Source organism: Hippopotamus amphibius, chromosome 9, assembly GCF_030028045.1.
Source record: "Hippopotamus amphibius kiboko isolate mHipAmp2 chromosome 9, mHipAmp2.hap2, whole genome shotgun sequence".
In the NCBI taxonomy this organism is placed as follows: Eukaryota; Metazoa; Chordata; class Mammalia; order Artiodactyla; family Hippopotamidae; genus Hippopotamus; species Hippopotamus amphibius.
In genome coordinates this window covers 114828736-114842676 of record NC_080194.1, presented here as the reverse complement: position 1 = coordinate 114842676, position 13941 = coordinate 114828736, and the positions used below count along the sequence as shown (strand labels likewise).

The window sequence follows — 13941 nt, the reverse complement described above, 5'->3', positions numbered from 1 at the left end:
AGCCACCCACCGGGACAGGCTGGAAAGGCGGCTCCAGCTCCCACGGTGGCCCAGCCACCCACCTAGACAGGCTGGAAAGGCGGCTCCAGCTCCCACGGTGGCCCAGCCACCCACCTGGACAGGCTGGAAAGGCGGCTCCAGCTCCCACGGTGGCCCAGCCACCCACCTGGACAGGCTGGAAAGGCGGCTCCAGCTCCCACGGTGGCCCAGCCACCCACCTGGACAGGCTGGAAAGGCGGCTGTTGGTCCTGCCAGCCCAGCCCTGCCCGGCTGCAGCAAGCTGCTGTGCTGCTCTGCTCTCGCCCGGCCTCCGGCCTCCCTTCCCCTTTGCCCGGAACAGCAATGTGGAGGATCCCCTCCCCCAGGGAGTGCAGCCTTGGAGGTGGTGTCAGCTGGGGCCCTTCCCGCACCTACATCTTGAGGGCATGTTGGGCAGATGAACGGAACAGCTGGAGCTGCTGTGTGGCGGGAATGGGTCTTAACCCTCCAGAATCCCCAAGTGCAGGGTCCATCTTTTCTAGACTGGTTCCCCTGCCTTGCTGTGCTCTCAGCCAGCTTCCTCTGCCCTTTCCAAGAAATCCCTTTTCTGGGTAAGCCAGCTGGGGGTGTGGGGGTGGTTTCTGTGGCATGACTGGCACACACCTGAACCCCCATCCCTCCCTGCACCCACCAGTCGGGGCTCCCACAGGGCTTCACCAAGGCTTGTACTTACCCTGGGACGGCTGGGCCAGGGCCGGGCTGGCTCACAGCTGAACGCCTTTCACTGCCTGGGGGGCTGGGCCTCAGGGCCCAGGCCAACCCTGGCTCCCGCTCCACGCCCGGCCGATGCAGGTGGATCAGGAAGAGCACTCCTGCCCGCACGGGTGCAGGACACCCCACGCTTTCGGCGTCCACATTCGCCCCCTCTCTGCCTGGTAATATCATTTTGCTTAAAGACCCTCCTCCTCACTCAGCCATGTGGCTCGGGAGGGGCTGCCTACCCCGGGCTCAGAGGTGAGGCCCCGGTCAGGAAGGCCAGTTGGCCCATCCCACCCCCACCTCCACAAGTATCCAGATTGGATGTTTGCCGGGATGAGGGAGCCCCTAAGTGAGACCCGCCCTCTGCCTCCTGGCGGTGGGGCCTGGGTGAGTGGGGCCTGGAAGTGTGGCAGCCACTGTGCTACCATGCAGAAAGAGGCTGGATTTGCTGGAAGACCATGTCTGAGGTGCCAGCATGAGGCCAACACTCATGACAACAGGGCCAAGACAGAAACGTGGATGCCTGCTGATACCACTGGAACCTCTAAGTCAAGCCTCTCCTGAAGGAACCCCTCTGGCCAAGTCCTTCCTTGTTTAAGCCAGTCTGGGTTGGGTTTTCTGTCATGACTGAACGGGTCCTGATGGATACCAGGGTGGAAAGGAGGCAAGACAGGGAGTTAAAATAGCGCAGCAAGTGTGATGGTCAAGGACGTGCAGGGAAGTGGGGACTGGGAGTGGAGGTGGTGACAGCCTAACCAAGATCTAAGGGGTGGACGGGAAGGACACACGAGGGGAGGGCAGGCAGGTGGGGGAACCATGTGTGCAGAGGCTCGGGGGTGAGGGACAGGATAGTTCATTCAGGAAGGGAAAGAAACACCGTGCCCTGGAAAGTGGGGGGGGGGGGAGAGGCAGTGAACACACAGGGCCCTGCTGCGTGGCCCGGGCCCTTAGGCAAGGGGGGGCCATCTGGGGCTTCCGCAGGGGTACGCCAGGCCGCCTGGCACCCTGGGAAGACGACTCTGCGGGAGACGCCTGCAGCAGGTGCGTGGGCTGCAGCCAGGAGCAGCGGGGAGCAGGACGGAGCAGGAGGGCCGGTGGCCTCGCTGCGGCAGCGGCTGTGGGGCTGAGGGCCATCCTGCAGGTGGGCGGCACAGGATCTGGTGGCAGGCTTGATGCTGGAGGGCCGAGGGGAGGGGGCATCTAGGCCAACTTCCTGGCTCTGGGCGGGGCAGAGAGCCCAGCGAGGACAGCTCAGCCACAGCCCCGCCCGTGGCCTCATGCCGTTCAGGCTGGTGCATCTTGGGCTAGAAGAGGGTACAGCCCCTGGGGTGTCAAGACCAAGGCTCCCACGGCTCCCAAGAGTCCAAGTCGGGCGCCAGCGTGGGTGGGACGAGTGAGCAGCGCTGGGGAGGGACGGCAAAGCGTCCCTGAGCCAGTGGCCTCAAGCTGTGCTGGGCAGCAGGAGCTCTGCCAGCTCCCCTCCAGAGCCCAGCCGCGGGGCTCCCGCTCCCAGCGAGCTCCGGGAAAGACAGGCGCGCGGCCACAGACCAGGCTGCGGTGACCACTCAGCACGTTTATTCCAAACCTGTTAACAAGCGAACGTAAAAGATAAAGGAGCTGAAGGAGGTGGTTCGCACAAAACATGAAACGGATGCCTCTCTTCCCAACGGGGTGCGTCAGTCACTCCCCTGAGGGCGGCGGCCGGCTAGCGCTGCCTGGACCTCAAGGACCTTTTGTTCGATTTGGAGACAGCAGCCTCCCTCTTCGCGGGGTCGAATACGTCTGTGCACAGAGAAGCCGAGAGACACGGTGAGTGGGGGGCGGGGCTGACATCCACAGCCGCGTTCGCTGCCAAGGACTCTGTCCTATGGAACATTCTACCCTCCAGGAAGGCAGAATTAGCCCCAGTCGACAGATGAACAGAGGGAGCTGGGGACACAGTTTTCACCTCCCCTCCTGAGACAGCTGCCGGGGAGACAGCTGCGTCCCCGCCAGACCCTCACACCTCAGGATTTCTACTGCGCTCCAGGGAGCCCGGTGGAACCAGGCAGGCAAGTGGGCCTCCGTGTCCTGCAGAAGCGGCTTCAGCGTGCAGCGTCGGGTCCTGTGCACATATGCAGCCCGCGTTGGGGCGCCCCGTCCCCCCACCCCCGTGCCCTCAGGGCTGGGCACCAGCACTCGGGCGTGCGCGCGGCCCTGCCAGCCCAGCCCCCCAGAGGCCAGGAGGAGAACGAGCAGCTCAGGGACACGCACCTGGGACCTCGTGGGGCCAGTAGTCATTACAGTGGGGGCAGCGCGGCTCTGAATGGGACTGGAAGTATTTGGCCACACAAGGTAAGTGCATCCTGATGCCACAGGTCTCGCAGCTTTGACCCTGAAACAAGAAAGGCGATGGCCGTGGAACCTGGCACACACCTCCATGTTCCTAACCCTTTAGGAAGCTGCAAGGAAAACGTCCACAGGCTCAGCGTTTTTGTCTTCTTGCCCCAGATTAATAATGAGAACAACCCCTAAGTCCTTAGTGCGGTGGGTTTTAGTAAAGAATCTGACAAATGAGCACAAGGGGAAGAAGCTCAAGACTCCAAAGGCCACAGCCTGGCAGCGGGGGCGGCGGGCCAGGCCCTGAGAGCAGCAAGGCCGCCCCCGAGCCCCAGGCTCCCCACACGTGCGGGCCCTGCGGTGGGCATGAGGACGGCCACTTCTCAGAAGGCACTTCAGCAACGTGGAGCAAAGCTTTCAACAGCCACGTGTGCACACTGTTCTAGAAACTCCACCCTCAGGGTTCCACCCCAAGAAAATCACCACCAGGTGTCCAAGGATGGATATGCAAAGAGGCCCATCCCAGTGCAGGTAATGACTGCAAAAAAATCAAATTAAAAAGAAGTAAACGAACACTCAGCACTGGCCCAGCGGCTCTGCTTGTAAGCCCTACAGAGTACGCAGGGAAAGCAGATGACAGGGAACCACAGCTGAGACAGAAAGATGTTCACCACACAGCTGCCCAGATAATACGGGCCACCCAGAAGACTTCTGAGAGCCTTTCTGGGGAAAAAAAATTAAATAAAAACAGCCTGGGATGAGAACAGAGGGACCAGGGAAGAGCGGCAGCGGGCCTCTGTGGGCTTGTCACGGGGCACTTCTGAGGGGACGCCATCGTCTGCTCACGTGGGAGGAGGTCACAGCAGCGTCAGGGGCCTGGGCCCAGAACGCGAGTTCTAGAAAATGCCTGCCCCGGACCCCACGGCACCTGGATGAGGAGGCCGTGGCAGATGTTGCAGACCTTCACAGCGTCGGGGTACATCTCCCGGATGTATTGCTCCATCTCCAGGATGGCCCGGCCGTGCAGAGTGAACTCCCCTTCCTTCTGCAGGGACACGAAGGGAGGTGGAATCGTTTAAGAAAGTGGCACACCTGGCCCTTTCCCTCCCAGTGCCTCTGTTTCTACGGCCCAAGGCCCAGAAAGAGGCAGAGGTCCACAAGCCCCCCCTCGCCTGCAGCCTTTCACCAACCCCAGCCAACGGGCACCCAGGCCAGCCCCTTGCAGAGACTCGGGCGGGGAAAGCTTAGGAAAGACCTAAAAGGAAACTGAGGCAAGGTCCCCACCCCTCCATTTTCTTAGTCCCTTCCTTGTGCCTTCACAGGCGGGAATCAAGAATCTTGTACAGCAGCCCCACACGCAAGGCCTGCCCTGGCGCCCCAGATGAGGACAGAGGCTCGGAAAGGGAGGCAGTGACCCCACGGGGTGAAGTCCACAGCCCCTACCCAAGCACCCACTCCTTCCTTTCCTTCCCCCAGCGCCCCCCATCCCCGCCCCCCAGGAGCAGCACCGCAGATGCCTCCCAGCACCGCTGCCTGGAGCCTCCGCAGGGACCATCCGTGATCACTTCCGGCCACACCACTTTACAGACGATGCTGGAGACGGTCCAGGGTGGCCCCAAGCCGCAGCAGTGTGGGTGGTGGGGCCTCCCAGTTCCCACATCCAGGCACAGTCCACATGCCGTGCAACCCAAAACCCTGGGAAAGCCAGGAAGGATGGGAAAACCTGGCTGTGGTAACTGACCCTACTGCCAGCTCACAAGGAAGAGGCAGGCTGGGGGAGACCCGGATGGAGGCAGGTGTCGCAGAAGCCCTCGGAAGTTTACTCATCGGAGTCAAATAATGAACTGCGATGCGAACCTCTTAACCATGTCTGTTCCCCTCTGTTCCCCTCGCTGGGGTAGGAGGGAGGTGCCAGCGGGGGTCCCAGGCAAAGGCGCACTGGAGGGCAGGTGGGGGAGGCCGGCAGCGCGGACCTTGCAGGAGAAGCCGCCCTGGCAGCCTGCGGCTGCTGGTCTGCCCAGCGCTCCTTCACGTCTCTCTCACTGGCTCGCTCGCTCACTCTGCTCTACCTAATGCTTACAGCAAGCAGGGGCCGCTTCTCCCACTTCATACCCCCTCCCCACTGCTCCTGCCCCCATCCAGCGTGGGCTGTGTAACCCAGCCATGCAAGTGCATTCATTCTGGTCCTCCAGTGGCGGGTGGGCGAGCGACCACCCAGAGGGAGACATGGGCAAGTAGGCGCAGAGCCAGAGTGCAGGAGAGCTGACTGCAGAGAGCAGGGCAGGCAGGCGGGGCGTGGCCCGAGGACTCTCACAATTGGAGCGGGGCCCAGCACAAGGCACTGGTGTCCTGCGCCGCAGGCTGTCAGGCCAGCTGGGAAGGGGACAGAGCTCTGTGCCCCTCAGGTGCTGGGCACAGGAGGGCGGGGCCCCCAGGCCGTCCTCAGTCCTGTGGCTGCTATCTTCTCAAAAGCTCCCAAGTCCATAACAACACTCCATTTCCACGGCCACCACCCTGATCCACCCTCACCCTCCTAGCCACCCTCTGAGCCCACCCTCCCCCCTCTGCAACCCTCTCCAACCCTCTCCAGCGACCTGACCTCTGCGAGCCCAGCCCTGTGACCCTCCGCCATTCTTAAGCTGAAGAACTGAACCCCTTAGTGCCCGCCTCCAGGCTCACCTCGTCCCCTCTCCCAGAGCGCCCGGCCTTAGCTCCTTGAGCCCACCACGCGCACCTGGGCACAGGCTGCTCCGGCCCTGGACCACCATCCCCACCCCAATCCAGGTGCCTCCTATCCAGCCTTCAGCTGAGTGCCGCTTCCTCCGTCGCAGTCAGGTTCCTCTGTTAGAGCCATCATAAAACCCTGTTCCCTCTCCACCTGTAACTACTTCAGCGAGACGTGGGGCTGGCCTCCAGCTCCCTCCCCAGACTGTGAGCCAGGCCTGGTGTTGCCCTCTCTGTGTCCCCAGCACTCAGCCGTGCCGTGATAAACATCTAAGGGAAGAGTGAGTAGCCCTTGCATCGATCCCAAGCAGGAATGCCCAAGGCCGCGGTGAGCAAGTTCTAGTTCAGAGTCAGGCTCGAGTTGCATTTACTAAACATCTACTCACTGCCTGAAACTGTGCCCAGGGCTCATCGATCAGGATCCCCCTCATCCTGGGGGCCCGTCCCTGGGATGGCGGCCTGCCCTGGATCTCCAAGGAAGACCCAAGCCCACGTGATCTCCCCGGCTTCACAGCCATCCTCTGAGCTGGGATCTTGCAGTGGGGACTGGTCCCTAGGGTGTACGGACATGCAGCTGCCAGCAGACACCCGAGCGCCGAGGAGCCACACGTTCTCTGCGGCCTCCTCCATCTTGGGACCTCGCCCGCGGACGCCGACCACCCTCCACTCCAGGGCCCCCAAGGGGCTGCGCAGCTGCCTCAGCACCTCCATGCCAGGGCGGAGCCTTGCACAGGGTGCTGGGCGGGGCTCTCCTGGTACAGGAGAGAGGGTCCCATTGTAACACATAAAGTGCTGCCGGGTGACGTGGCCCCACAGCGTGGCTTCTGAGGAAAGTCCCGTTTCTGACACGCCGAAGATGAGACTCAGACATGGTCCCGGCGATCAAGGTGCTGCCCCCAGAAGGCTGGTCAGGGGACCAGCCAGCCCTCACCCACAGTCCCTCAGCTGTTCCTTCAAAGTGCCACAGAACTCACAGCTAGGCCCACGCCGGCCAGTTCAGAAAGCACTCCACCCATGCGACGAAAACACCTGCGAGCCATCGCTGCCCTCACCCTTCAGAAAGGAAACAGGCTCGGAGGCGAGAAGCCACCCCCAGAGGTAGCGGCAAGGCCAGAGGAGGAACCTGGGGGTGTCTCGCCACCACACCCTCTGCCCCCCACGTCTGTTCCTTTGTCCACTCAAGGCCTGAGAGGCTGGTCGGCAAGGGGGTTCCCCCGAGGCCCGGGGGCCTGCGGAGGCCAGTCTCCCAGAACCCCCACCCCTGAGGAAGGGGCACCAGGATCTCCACTTCACTGAGGAAGAAGCAGAGAGGACGGGAGCCGGGGCCCAAGCCCAGTGCAGCAGACCTCGGAGGCATCCTTTCCTTCTGTTGTCCCCACTCCAGGCAGCAAAGCGTCCATCCCGATAAGGTCGGGCACACGGCCCTGCACTGTGATGTGACAGCATCCGCGTGTGCTAGACACGCACGACCACCTGCAGCCGGGCGCAGAGGCTGAGCTCCAGGGGAGAGGACAGGTGTTCGTATCAACATGGTCCCGTAAGAATACGGTATTTTCTAATCTACGAGGATTTCTTTTATCATTTTTGGGTACGTTTTAGATTAATTCTGTTCCTTTGGAACATCATCTACCTGCCCAGTCACCATTTGGTGGGCAGTTATGGAGTGCCTCCAGGAGTGATGAGGTACAGCGATGTAGTCACAGTCTGGCCCTGAGAAAGCTTGGCCTGAGGACAGGGCATGGTCAGTTATGACCGAGCTGCCCGGGAACATTCCATATTGCCAAATCCACCCCAGAGAGGAAGAAAAACTGACAAAGCAATTGAGGGGGACCTGCAGTCACCCAAGCTGGGGCCTGCACATGGCTCTGCCACCTGCCGGGTGTGGGACTTCACCCAGATCACGGAGCTGAGGTGGGCTCAGCTACAACACAGAGCAGAGAGGCTCCCCATCACCACAGGGCGCTGCGGAGGGCCCAAGCACATGACGTGCAGACGCGCCCAGAGACGCGGGCACCCTCGCCGCTGTGGCCTCTCCTGTGGCCAGGAAAGCACCTCAGGAACTGAATGTGTCTGGTCAGACTACCAGGGCCGGCCCAGCCCCTGAGATCAATAACTCAGAACACTGTCGCCATGACTCCAGAGGCGAGCTCTCCCCGAAAAGGAAGTGAAGCATCGTGTTACCACACCAGCGGCCTCCAGCCACGGGTCTGACCACCGAGTGAGGAAGTTGAGGGCCAGTCTGAGCACGTCCTGCCCAGACACAGGCCCCGGAGGGGCAGGGCTGTGGTGCATGAGGCAACACTGAGCCTGTCCAGCTTGGGTTTCTTGGAAACAGCAGTGCATTTGTGGGAAAAGAACTGAGACATCTGACTTCCAGCCAACAGAACTAGACACAGGGCATCTAGAAACTTGAACCTTTCACAGATTCCTGCAGCTCGTCTCCAAAAGCTGATCTACACTTCCGCTTTGTTCTCTGAGGTGCACCATCTAAGTGAAAGAACCCAACAGTGCTGGCCCTGGATACCGTGACTCCAACAGTGACAGCCACGATGGGGACAGCGGCTCCCGGGGGCCCAGCGCTGGGACCTGACACACACCACCACACCCTGCTCCTCACCCTGACGCACCGGAGGTGGATGCTGTTACTCCCTCCCTACAGAGGAGGAGCGCGGGGGCGCCTGCACCGGGACTCAGGCCCAGGGCGGACGCTAGCGGCACGCCCCTGCCCCCCCGTACCACTCTGCCTGCCTGGGGACCACAGTCTGGGGCCCACACGCCTGCCTGAGCCCCTGGCTCTGCCGCGTCTGCTGGGGCTCCCCCAGGCCACGTGCATGAACAGGAGGTTCCAGTCCTCCTCGCAGCATCCCTGTGAGCCTCCAAGCAGATGAGGGACCCGAACAGGCCTGGCTCAACAGACACCCGCTAAATACAATACGGTTTTGGAGGAGAAACTGTGATCCATTCATTCACCCATTCACCCACGGCACGCAGTACCTCGATCAGCCATTTGTTCTGCACAAACTTCTGCAGCACGTGCTCGGCATCCTTCTTCCTCATCTTCTTGCCTTTAAGCTGATCGACCAGGTTCAAAATATTTGTGGAAGATGCAAACCCAGTTTCTGAGTCAATAATCAGTTCCAGCTGGAAGAAACAGGTACCACATTAAACTGGCAAAAACAACTGTTAAACAATAATACCAACGCTGGCGGGGTGCACTGAAGCTATTTATATCGCAGGCAGAACGGTAGGACCCTTGAGGAAAACTACGTAATGATATGCATCAAAAGCCATAAACGTGTTCAGTTTTGACCCAAAAGTCACTCCTGTAACACCATCCTGCGTGAATGACCTTAATGCCCCCCAAACCAAGAAGGGTCCCTTCACCTCCCTGAAGATGGAGAAGCTGAGCAATGAATGAATAAGGACGTGGGGTGGCACCCCTCCTGTTCAAAGGTGGGCAGGCCATCGCGGCCAGCCCGAGCGGCAGGCTGGAGCCGGGGAGGGCAGGAGAGCAGAGCCCGGGTGGGCCACGAGAGCACGCGCATGCGTGCGGGAGCCACAGAGGCACTGTGGGCCCAGGGCCGCGAGGGGCTGGCCGGCGAACGGCCCTAAAACTTCTGCCCACGGCAGGGGACAGCCACAAGGAAGACAGGTTTCCTGCACACACAGGCGCATCTGAGAGCCCGATTCCCAACCTTGGCTGCTCATCATCCCCAGAAAGGCTTAGAAAGGAATGATTCTAGGGCTCGGTCCTCAGAGACCTGGACTCCACAGACCTGAGGGCACAACATACTGTTTTTACCTCCCCAGTTATTCTAGTGCATCCAGGGCTGAGAACCACTGCCTTAATTAACCAGGTGCTCAGCCAGGGGAGTGACCAGGTGGCTGAGGGGACAGCTCCAAAGCCGCGTAGGCAGAGCCGCCCCTCTCAGATGTGACCGTGCCCATGGATGAGCAGCCAGCTTCTTTGAAGGCAGGTTCGGATTCCACGGTCTGGGTGGGTGGGGACTGGGATCCAGCCTTTCCAGCAAGCTCCCGGGCGATGCTGCTGCAGGACCAGGCAGTGACACCTGTTCACCTGCATCACACACCCAGGAGGCCTCCTGTCGCTCAGCCAGTCGGGGTCAAACCCAGCCCAGCCTTTCTCTCCCAGGCAGCCGTGGTGACCTCCCCAGCAATCACCCGGCAGCTGTGAACTCTGGGTGAGGCACTCGCCGACATCCGCCTGCAAAGGGCTTTCTCAGGCAGCAGTGGTGACCCTCTAAGACTGCAGTTTCCACGTCTGGTGAAAGAGACATTTCCCATGAGAAACTCGGCTGCTGGGCAATGGGAGTTACTGTACTTACAGCCTTTCTAAACAGATCCAGCTCATTCTCTGCAAAATCTGAGGCCATTTTGGAAATTGAAGTTGTTGCAAGATTCACCTAAAAAATAAGTCCGCGGGAGGGTCAGGCTGTGCCCTTCACTTGTCAGTTAGTTCCCTTGTTGGTGCTCCCTCCCTCCCCCTCCCCCCCTCCCCCCTCCCCCTCCCCCGCCTCGCCAGTCCTGGAGCACCCGTGTCCAGGCCCTGTGGGCCATGGGGATAAATGTGTAACCAGTCTCATATATAGGCTTAAACCTTTAGCTCAGTCAATATGCCTAATTTTGAGAGATTTTAGAACTCCCAAGGTTGTGCAGTATCTTCCAAACTCAGATAAATTCAGGAAACTTGTCTTCATGCTAACGGGGCTCCAAATGCAAAAGGCACTGAGAAGTCTGGCAGCAAGTGAATCTGATTTACCGATTTAACCCAGCATTTCTATGTTATTTGACTCTATAACCCTTTCTTCCACGGAATAGAGTTTGGGAAAGCCTGGGCTAGAGCGCCTTTCTGTGTGAGCCTGGTGGGTAGGAGCCTGAACTCCTCTGATGGTCTAAGGTGGTTCCCAAGCCAAGGATGGGGGTTTGTATTTCACCTCCTTCCCGAGCTGGGAGGGAAAACCTGAAAACAACAGGAGGCCGCAAACAGGTCTCAATCCTTAGCGGCCCCACACGTTTTTTCTTTTCCCAGCTTCTGAGTCTTATCCTAAATGAAAAGGCATTTTATCCCTTTAACCTTAAATATTCCATTCCTTTGGGGTGACTTCCTAGAGAACTGGCAGCAAACAAAATAAAACCAAATGCATGCTGCCCAGTCTTGGGCGGGGGCTCCGTATGGGGCCGTGAAGTGAGCGCTGAATTGAGAGCCGGGCACACATTCCCTTACCCCGATCCTGATGACTGCAGAGGACTCTGCAGACACTACAGACCAGGGGGCCGGCGGCCAGCGCAGAGGGGGGCTGGGTCAGGGTCAGGAGGCGGCCGGGCCCTGTGTCTTTCTCCCTCAAGCCCTCGGTGAGGTGGGTGCACCTGCACTCACCCCAGGAAGGAGAGCACAGGGCTGTCCCACGCAGTCCCTAGCACATCCACCAGGGGGCTCCGTCTGCACTCACCAGCGCGTAAATGGGTCTCCCATCATCTTCGGTGACGCCTTTCTTTATCTCGATGTACAAGGACTCCAAGACGCTGTTAATATTGTTGATGAAGTCCTCCAACTTCTCTACGGTAGCATTGCCTGGAAATACACAGGCAAAAGAAAAAAAGTGGAGAGTGCTCCGTCAAAAAAGTGAGGCTTGTTTCAGTCCTGCCACCAACCTGAACACGGGACAGCAGAGCCAGAAATGGGTGAAGGCCCTGGCCCTGCTGGGCGAGTGCCAACGCCCGTGGCTTCTTTCTTCCCGGAGCTGTGAAGTACAAAGGCCTGGGAAATGGTATCTGGGCCTGCCGAGGTCCTCCTGCCTCCTCCCCTGCCCTGGTTCCCTGCCTCCCCGTCCCCGTCCCCACTCGGCACCTCAGTGCACCGCTCGGGTGCTCAGAACCCGCAGTGGGCACCGCAGCCCCACTGCTCCGCAGAGCCTCTGCCCCTGCCCGTCCTCACGCGTGTGTCAGGTCCCCCTCTACCCTCCCTCCCTCTATTCGACATCCAAACACACACTGAACACTGACATGTCTGCGCTGGCCTGGCTGCAATGGTGAAGAATAACGACCACAGGGCAAGAACAGCAGCTCACACCGAGCACCCACCCCGGGGAAGGCCCTGAGCTGGGTGCTTTTCACACAGTCACGAATCCATCCTGCCTGCAGAGGGGGGCTGACTCACCCGGCGTCGCACCGCCAGGCACAGCCAGCAGCAGGGAGCCCCGACGGCAGCCCCTGACCTGTACGCCAGCTGCCTCGAGCTGCCCCTGTTGAAGGGAGGTGCAGCCCAGAGATGCACAAGGAAGCCAGCACCCCCGCCAGGGCCTTCAGCCCCTCAGAGGAGGGGGTACGGACAGAGCCTGGGGAGCAGCGCAGGGGGCTGGGGTGGATGGACAGCAGACTGGCAGGGGAAGGAGGGGCGGCTGAGAGGGCAGCGGAGGCTGCAGCGGGAAGCAGGAGCCGGACAGCCCAGGGCCCGGGGGTCGGGGGGAGCATACGCTCTCCCTCCTGTGGGCCGTGGGAGCCTCTCAGAGCTGGACGCAGAGGAGGGACATGGACAGCCTCGGTTCCTGGCATCACCCTGTTGTTACCGTGAGACTTTTTTAAACCAAGAGTATGTATTATTGTTTTCACTTATTAAAGTAATTAATTTCAAAAGATCTGTGCCTTAGAAAAATCACTCTAAGAAAAAAAATAGCAGGAAAACAGACAATATAACGTTTATGTTAAAAACAATAATAAAACCAATGAAACAATACACAGGAAAAAGGACAGAAAGGTTACCCACCAAACTGATGACCAAGGCCACTGCCAGGAAGGGAACTAAGATGAGGGAGTCATCCCAGGGCACCTGAACTTTGTCTGTTTGACTTCTTGGAGAGAAAGGCAGTTGCAAGCTCCTTGTATAGCTACATATTATTAAAGTTTAAAAAAATAAAAGATCACACTGCAGGCAATGGAGGTCGTGGCCATGTAAAGGCGACAGCTGTGACCTGGGCCCGGCGTCTGCTGAGGAGGCCCAGAAAGTCTAGTGACAAGACCAGGACAGTAACGCTAACACGCAAATCACAGCAGGCGCCTAACCTTCCTTTATAAGCAAACCTGCTTAAGTTAAAAAAAAAAACACACAGTTTAGGGAATCTCCCGGCAGTCCAGTGGTTAGGACTCTGAGCTTTCACTGCCTCGGCCCGGATTCGACCCCTGGTCGGGGAATTGAGATCTCACAAGCTATGCGGCACGGCCAAAAAATAAAAAACAAAAGCAATTTAAAGAAAGAATTTGTATTAATAAACAGATGGTACACAGACATGGCAAAAATCATAATGGTAACATGACGATGAAATGTGGCCACAGCTGCTGCGAAAATGTGATCAGGGTCACATTTCCTACCTCCATGCCTCTGCTCATGTGCCCTCCTCCTCACTCCCATCTGCCAGTTACCAACGCCAACTCTCAGGGTCCTTTTTTCCATGAGCTGTTCTGTGCTGCCCCGACACAAAGTGCTCTCGTGCTCTCCTCGTCTCCTACATCACACAAAGCATCTCCCCCAGCACGCAGGCCCGGCCACTGTAGATGAGCCCTGCGCGTGGCTTGCTGGAAACCCTCTTCCCCCTCACAAAGCCCCCGACCCTACCCTGGGAAACTCGGGCACGGGGCCCTCAGGCACCAAGAACCGCCTCCCGCCGACGGGCAGGCTCTTCACCACAGGAGCCACCCCGTCCACCCCAAGTGACACAGTGGCAAGTCCCACCTCCCTCTGAAACTGAGAATTCACATTTTCCACTGAAAAGGCCTCTCTTGGGTGTCGTTCAGAAAAATGTACTCTGTGGGCAGATGAAAAGCATTCTTCTACCTTGGACTTTCCAGAAACCTCGTCCGCGCGCGCATGAGCTAATAGCCACTCGCACGCTCCCCTCTCCCACCACCTCTGGTTTGCTGTCCAGCCTCACTTTTCAGAAACAGGAATGTTTTCAATGTATTTTTACTTAAGAGAAGAAAAAAAAAACCCCACTTCCTACTGCTGTCCTTCCTGCAGCAGCCCGCCACCTGCACGGGGGCTCGGCCACAGCCCCCTGCCCGCTGACCCGGGCGTGTTTCCCACAGACGCCCTGCGCCGCATCGTTACCTGGGAACAAGCTTCTCTCCTATTCGCCCCCCCTCCCC

General features: G+C 59.3%; 1 protein-coding gene across 2 annotated transcripts in view; it reads right to left on the bottom strand.

Moving 5' to 3' along the window:
* Positions 1–2296: 2296 nt before the first annotated feature.
* The window catches only part of NSMCE1 (NSE1 homolog, SMC5-SMC6 complex component), a 35362-nt gene continuing 23717 nt past the window's right edge, over positions 2297–13941 (bottom strand). Inside the window, exons 3-8 of one of the 2 annotated variants that reach the window (XM_057695422.1) lie at positions 11253–11374; positions 10128–10205; positions 8776–8922; positions 3986–4102; positions 2992–3112; positions 2297–2520 (exon numbers count right to left, since the gene is read on the bottom strand). In XM_057695422.1, the coding sequence (XP_057551405.1) occupies positions 2444–2520; positions 2992–3112; positions 3986–4102; positions 8776–8922; positions 10128–10205; positions 11253–11374 (662 nt within the window). In that variant the 3' untranslated portion in view covers positions 2297–2443. The remainder of the gene's footprint in view (positions 2521–2991; positions 3113–3985; positions 4103–8775; positions 8923–10127; positions 10206–11252; positions 11375–13941) is intronic. The other variant, XM_057695423.1, reaches the window with a different exon arrangement.